At 39.9% G+C, this 7,734-nt stretch overlaps 1 protein-coding gene across 1 annotated transcript; it reads left to right on the plus strand.

The window, feature by feature from the left end:
- Window positions 1–5,654: 5,654 nt before the first annotated feature.
- LOC118730333 (elongation factor 1-beta-like) lies at window positions 5,655–6,447 on the plus strand. The gene has a single exon (XM_036458223.2). It carries the CDS (start codon window positions 5,725–5,727, stop codon window positions 6,403–6,405), a length of 681 nt encoding a protein of 226 aa, XP_036314116.1. The 5' UTR covers window positions 5,655–5,724; the 3' UTR covers window positions 6,406–6,447.
- Window positions 6,448–7,734: the final 1,287 nt, after the last annotated feature.

Consider the following 7,734-nt stretch of genomic DNA (forward strand, 5'->3'; position numbering starts at 1 on the left):
TATTTTCTTTTTGTGATGGCATGTTTTCTTGATTTTTCATGTTTTTTGTAGTTTTGCATTGCTGCTTTTGCATTTGAAACAGCAGACACTTCCTTACATATTTGCTAGTTGCCTTCAAATGGGGTATATTCTGTTTAATGATGTTATTATCTGAGGTTTTATCTGCCTTTTGAGGGTACACCTGCTCCACTCTTCTTGCTCCCTCTTGTGGCAGGTTCCTTAAACATTTTTTTATTATTTTATTTTATATTAATATAGATTTTTTATTTTTTTGGCCATGCTTGCTCTTTTTTTTATTATTTTTTATTATGGTCTCACATAATTGTCCTTATTCCCCCATTCCCATTCCAAACCCATCCCTAGATACGCCCCCCCCCCCATTATCACATGATCTCACACATCTAGAGGAAATAATGAACAACACAAACAGACCCAGAGAAAGAGAACCAGCGATCAGACTCTCAAACCTCAGAGGGAAAGTAAGGGGGGATGGGGATAAGGGGAAGAGATCAACCAAAGGACTTGTGTCCTTAAACATTTAAGCCTTCTCTGGGAACGAGTCACCAGGTTATCTACTGGAATCTTCTCTTTGTTTTCCAGAAGATGGCGCTATAGACTGTGGCCTGTTTTCTGAGCATGCTACCTGTCTACCAGTGCTCTCTGACCACCACAGGTTAGCATGTACAAGGAGTTAGACGCAGATGTGGGAGATTTAGCACTCAGGGTTTTGGGATATCTACAGGTGTGGTACTCCCAGAGGCTCAAGGGTGAACTTTCTGCTGAGCAGTCAACAGGAACCCTTATCTACTTTTTCCCCAATCTCCTCCCTCCCCAGGTCATGGAGTTCTTGCCTCTGGGATCTGGGTGCTTAAGGAGAGAACTGGGTTCCTCCAGCCATGAGGTAACTAGCCCAACCGGGGTAACCTGATACTCACTCACTGCTTGTCTTTCTTCAGAGATTAAGGTTGCCACCTGTACATGTTTCTTTGATGATGGGGTGGGGCTTGAGAAACTCTTTTGCCACCACCTCTGCTGTGACAAAACATGTATATTTTTTTGTTCCAATGTCTTGCTGGAATCTCTAATCCAGATAACTGGACTTAGGCCGTTCTCTCTCCACTTGTATATCTGCTCATGTCCATGGTCTCCAGGTTTTTTCCTGACTTCAGCCAAAGGGGTCTGGGCAGGTTTCCTGGCTCCCCTGGTTTCACAGCCCTTACCAAGCTCTGTTTGTGTGTTACCAGGTGCACAAGTGGGTAAGATTTCTTCCAGGTTCCTGAGCGCAAAGTCCAGGGTCCCACAACATCCACAAAGGCACTTTTGTTCATGGATAGATGTCTATTTTGATTTTTAAAAGGAGGAATGCTTTGGTCACCTCTGTTGAATCTTGTCATGTAGCCATTGTTATAAAAAAAGAAAAAGAAGAAGAAGAACCACATGGAATCAATATGCAATAGGAAATAAAGGTGGCTGTGTCCAATCTTGTTCCCAGTTTTAAAAAGTTATTCAGTACCCAAATGGGTATGCACATCCTATTAGGAAACAATTGTGGTTATTTAAAAATGAAATAAAATTATTATTTGGCTTTTAACTCGTGTAATATTTTTTCCAACATCATGAAGTTATTAGGACATACATACTTATTAAGTTGTTTGGACTTAGCCACTTTATAACTAAATCCACTAGATATCTTTGGGCCTATGAGTAATATGAAAAATTTACTAAAATTCTAAGAGCACCATGAAATAAGAATGAGGATTGTGCTGAGAAATAGGTAAGGGTCAAGTTCAGAAGTATTACACATCACTTTCATCCATGTTCCACTGGCCAGTATTTACTAGATGGCTACATATGAGAACAATGAAGGATGGGAAATGTAATCTGTCTAGCTGTGTCCGCAGGTGGGGAAAAAAGGAAAACAATTTGTTTTAAAATGAGTGATTGTTTATTGCAGAAATAAGTAAGCACGGACACAGCACTGTCCCACATCCACAGTCAACTTGCACTGAAAATGGCTATAACATATTCTCCAAATAGCTCAGCATCCCCATCATCCCTTCTATTAGCATTTACAAAGCAAAAAAAAAAAAAATAAAGCATTGCTTCACTCACTGCTCATTAGCTGGGCAGGGCAAGGATTGTCCCCATTATTCAGATTAAGAAATAAATTGCAGACAACTGGATTATTTTAGGTTAGCCAGATAATGAACAAAAGTCAGACCCAAAGTCACATTTTACACCACGTTAGCATTCTTTCTACTACAATCAGCCTCCAGGCCAGTGAGACTCCCCTGGACAGGTTTAGGGCAGGGCATGTGTTCAAAGGCAGGGACATGATCATTTGGCAAAGGGATCAGATAAGCATAAATGGTCATAAGGATTGTCAACAAACAGCCCCTCTCCACAAATAGAAGATGGTGATGTTCTGAAAGTAACAGTTCTTGGAACATGAGATACCATCATTCAAGGTACGTTCTTTAGCTTCTCCTACACTGGGCAACCTCACAGATGTCTGACCTTCCTATCTCCCTAACTATGACTTACACAGGCTTTGCACAGTCACCTCTCAACCAAAGTGACAGTCAGGGACTATCAGGAGAAATAACTGCCACCTGAATGTTATCTAGTATTTTTAATTGCCTTATAATTTTAGCAAATTTGTCTTGAGGAATTTTTTTTTATTATAAATAAGTTAGAAGTAGTCTTTCTCTTCTTTAAGCACATTACTATTAATGGCAAGAAAAGAAGCTAGTCAAGAGCAGGGAGAGGTCTTTCCAGGGCTTGGAATCTACTAGTGGTAACTCACAATGATGAATAATTCTTATATAAACTGTAGAAACATTTGTCCAACAGAGACAGCTGCGCAGCCTCTTAAATCCTCTTCTGCCCCAGGAAACAAGAGGCAAGAAGTCACTGAAACTGAAGAACTTTCATTGTATAGTTTTCCTGCTCTTGAATGGCAGGCATGCAGCATAATTGAACTATTAAAGATAGTTGAAAAGGAATTTTCTTGCATGGCCAATATTTATGTTATTACTGGAGGCCCAGTGCACGAAATTCATGCACAGGGGGTGGGGGCTGTCCCTCAGCCAGTACTGTACCCTCTCCAATCTGGGACCCCTAAGGGAATGTCATCCTAAAACGGCAGTTGGACATCTCTCTCACAATCTGGGACCACTGGCTCCTAATCATTCATCTGCCTACCAGCCTGATCCTGCTAACTACTCTCCCCTGCCATCATGGCTTTGTCCGGAAGGATGTCCAGTCTAATTAACATATCACCCTTTTATTAGTATAGATATTTCTCTTTTACATTTATTATCTCTTTCAACCTTCAAATGGAAGTCTTTAGAAGCAGAGATTTCATCACAGGGTATAGGTCAGAGGCCAATTGACTTTCTAATATATTCCTCTTTTTTTCAGCAGTCAGCTAAAATATGCCATTTTGGGAGCATATGCTAAGACATGATTTGAGATCAGGCTCTTGGGAAAAAACTAAGTTCCTTCTTGCTTATCAGTGATTTATTGCTGCTTGATCAAGAACTAGCTTGCCTGCAAAGCTATACTTAGGACAGACAAGCCAAATGAGTTTGAGGAAGCTGAAGCTAAAATTGTTGATGAAAACACTAAACACTACAGATGAGAAGTTTGTTTTTTTGGTGTGATGTCTAGGTGTTCATGTAAGTGGCTCAACTAGAACATTTTTACACCTGCCGCTTTCTCTAGTTCAAAACACAAGCACTCTGGGCGGCCATGTGGAGGGCAGAGTAGTGTAGAGCTGTGTAAAATCACGTAGACATTTTCATTCTTGTAAGGTACTTTGCAGGAGCTCAATCCTAAGTACTTATTTACTCCACTAGAAATATTCCTACAGGGCCAAGAAAAAAGCATGGTCCTTGTCTCTAAATGTGAAAAAAGAAAAATCCTAGTTTTCAGTGATTTGCTTAAACTCATGTAGGTGGGAAGAGATAGCAACAAACTAAACAACAGAATTTTCAAGGCCTAAAGGTAACTTCTCTAAGCATCCCACTTAATTCACTCACAGCATTGCTCAGTAATCAATACTTTTTTGTATCTACCATGTCAGATGTGCTGAAAATGCTTGATATGCATTGTATAATTTAATCCTCAGAACACAAAAGGATGGGGTGAAGACAAAGCAATGCTCATTGTAGAAATTGGTTGAAAGAGAGGCAAATCTGAGCTGTTTGACTCCAAATATGTACTCCAAACCAGCATAAAGAATTACCAATTAGTCAAGCTGAAAGAGTAAGTTACAATGTCTTTTGTGTTTGTTACATATTGTCTCTAGTAATAAAAATGTTGTAGGTGACTTATGGGAAGTTTAGATTAAAACTGCACTATTATGTCAACAATCATTCAGGAATAATCAATACTGGATTATCTCACTGTGTCACAGAATCTATTAAGAGTAACCACAGTTATTATACACCTGACAGACCTTTGGCCTTGGGTCAATGTCTAAACCAGTGGTTCCCAGCGTGGGGCATACACTGAACAAGGGAGCAATTTGATTTTTAAGGGAGGCAATTAGAGAATGAGTTATTAACAGTGAATTTTTTGCCTTTCTTATGGTTCTAGTATATGTCTATATATTGTGACATATTTATGCATTTCAGTTCTGTGTTGTTAGAGATTGGGGGTTATTATATGTTTTGAAACTTTATTTGCTATCATTTCATATTATTAGTGTGGTTTTTTTTTTAACAATTTCTTGGTGATTTATTCCTCAGTACTTCAACTGTCCTTTTGTTCTTTTATTTTTCTCTTTCATGAATGCCATGTTCTTTGGAAACTTGTTTAGACCAAGTTAATGATCTTTTAGGTTTCCTCCACATGAATAGGAGTTCACTTTTTGAATAATAAGAATTGTATGTCATGGAGGTGGAGGGCACCAGGATTTTAGAGATGCTGAGGTGAGGCAAAAAAAAAAAAAAAAAAAATGCTGGAAAACACTGGTCTAAACAGAGCTGATGTTGCCCTGACCAAGACCACAAGTTTACACATATTTCAGGAAACACTAAAACTTCTTTTATGTTGTTCTGCTGTATTTTTGTACCTCTTACTTGAAGTAAATTGTGCCCTGCTCAACACATAGCTACAAAATAGACACAGCACAATGTTTACATTGATAGTGTTATTACAGGATTTATTTTTCATTATAATAAAAATAAGCTTTAAGTCTAGTGCAGGATACAGAGAAATAAATAGACTTTTCTGTATAGGACAATACATGCTATGCAAGGGGTAGAATAGAATGTTGCAGAAGCATATAGAAAACATATCTAATAAGCTGGGAAAGAGGAGATGGCAGCATTAGAACACACTTCTTAAGAAAAGTGATTACCAGGTTGTAACCTGAAGAGAGAATCGGAGTTACCCAGGTTGCAAAAGAAAGAAACATGTTCTAGGATATTGGAACAGCATGGTGTGTGTGTGTGTGTGGGGGGGGGGGGGGGAGGATCAGAGGTAAAGTACCTAATTAAAGAATATTTAGGAATTAAAGGGCATTCAGTAGTTAAAAATATGTCTACAGAAAAGATCTGCATGTGAATGTATATAGCAGCTTCATTCATAATCACCAAAAACTAAAAGGAACCAAGATGTCCTTCAACAGGGAAAGGACAGCCTTTTCCGCTCTTAGCGCTCGCCAGCGATCGCCCGCGTCCCGCTTCCCTCCCAGCCCCCGGGTCCGCCAGCGCCATGGGCTTCGGAGACCTCAGGAGCGCGTCCGGCCTGCAGGTGCTCAGCAGCTACCTGGCGGACAGGAGCTACATCGAGGGGTACGGGCCATCCCAAGCAGACGTGGCAGTGTTCGAGGCAGTCTCCGGCCTGCCGCCCGCCGACCTGTGCCATGCCCTTCGCTGGTACAAGCACATCAAGTCCTACGAGAAGGAGAAGGCCAGCCTGCCCGTAGTGAAGAAAGCTTTGGGCAAGTATGGCCCTGCTGATGTGGAAGACACCACCGGAAGCAGGGCTGCCGACAGTAAAGACGACGATGACGACATTGACCTCTTCGGGTCTGATGATGAGGAGGAAAGCGAAGAAGCAAAGAGGCTAAGAGAAGAACGCCTTGCACAGTATGAATCAAAGAAAGCCAAAAAACCTGCACTTGTTGCGAAGTCTTCCATCTTATTAGATGTGAAGCCTTGGGATGATGAGACAGATATGGCAACATTAGAGGAATGTGTCAGAAGCATTCAAGCAGATGGCTTGGTCTGGGGCTCCTCTAAACTGGTTCCGGTGGGGTATGGAATTAAAAAGCTTCAAATACAGTGTGTAGTGGAAGACGATAAAGTTGGAACAGACATGCTGGAGGAGCAGATCACTGCTTTTGAGGACTATGTGCAGTCCATGGACGTGGCTGCTTTCAACAAGATCTAAAATCCATCCTGAATCCGTGCCCTTAAATAAAAGATTGAAAGATAAAAAATAAAAATAAAAAACAGGGAAAGAACAAATACACTGTGGTACATTAGCACACTGGTATATCATTTACTAATAAAGAGAAATGAACTATCAAGCCATGAGAAGACATGGAGGAACCTTAAATGCATAACACCAAGTGATAGAAGCCAATCTGAAAAGGCAACATATGATCTAACTATACTGACCTGCTGGAAAAGACAAAACTATGGAGACACCAAAAGGTCCGAGTTTCAAAGGCGTTATAGTCAATTAGTATTTAACAAGGGAGGCAAGAGCATACAATGGAGTAAAGACAGTCTCTTCAATAAATAGTGTTGGGAAAATAGGACAGGTACATACAAAAAGAAAAAAGAAACTAGACCATCAACTCACACCATACACAAGATTAAACTCAAAATGGATAAAGACCTAAATGTAAGTTATAAAACCATAAAAATCCTAGAAAAAACCATAGGCATCAAAACCTCAGACATCTCTTGTAGCAATATGTTTACTAATAAATCTCCTAGGCTCTAGGACCTACGGCAAAGGAAACAAAGGAGAAAATAGACAAATGGTATTACATCAAAATAAAAAGCTTCTTCACAGCAAAAGCAACCATCAACAAAGTGAAAAGAGAGGCCGCTGCATGGAAGAACATATTTGCCAATGTTATATCTGATAATGGGTTAATTTTCAAAATATATAAGTAACTCATACAACTTAATAAAAGGAAGACAAGCAATCCAATTAAAAAATGGGCCAAGAACCTATATAGACACTTCTCCAAAGTAGGCATATAGAAGGCCAAAAGACATAAGAGAAAGGGCTTAAAATCACTAATCATTAGTGATGCAAATTAAAACAACAATGAGGTAATACCTCACACCTGTCAGAATGGCTACCATCAACAGATGCCCTTTCAAAGAACAGCTCTGAGTGCAATGTGGAGGCATAATTACAAAGAGTAAAGATGAGAGAGAGGGAGGCTAGCTGCTCTTGCTGTCATGAGCAGGAGAGTCCAGTGCCCTACACTATAATCATGGGAAGAACACAGTGAGGTGATGCAATAAAGAGGTTATTTAACCTGGAATAGATTATTTATTGGACGGTTGGATGTAGGAACAGAGAGAGGATTTTGAGCAGATTATAAAAATGTTAGTCAAAAATGATCATAACAATCATGTTTAAGGTATGAGAATCTGGAGAGAAAGGAAAAGTAGACATGTTGTTCAATAGGCTACCTGTCTTCCCTGTCTTAGGACACCTTAGCTGCTATAAGTGGGCCTGTGTTCAAGCTGTGGT

The sequence above is a fragment of the Pipistrellus kuhlii genome, unplaced genomic scaffold (assembly GCF_014108245.1).
Source record: "Pipistrellus kuhlii isolate mPipKuh1 unplaced genomic scaffold, mPipKuh1.p scaffold_m20_p_3, whole genome shotgun sequence".
Taxonomy (NCBI): domain Eukaryota; kingdom Metazoa; phylum Chordata; class Mammalia; order Chiroptera; family Vespertilionidae; genus Pipistrellus; species Pipistrellus kuhlii.

Coding starts and splice junctions, on each gene's coding strand:
- LOC118730333 (XM_036458223.2), top strand. CDS start 5,725: ATGGGCTTCGGAGACCTCAGGAGCGCGTCCGGCCTGCAGGTGCTCAGC.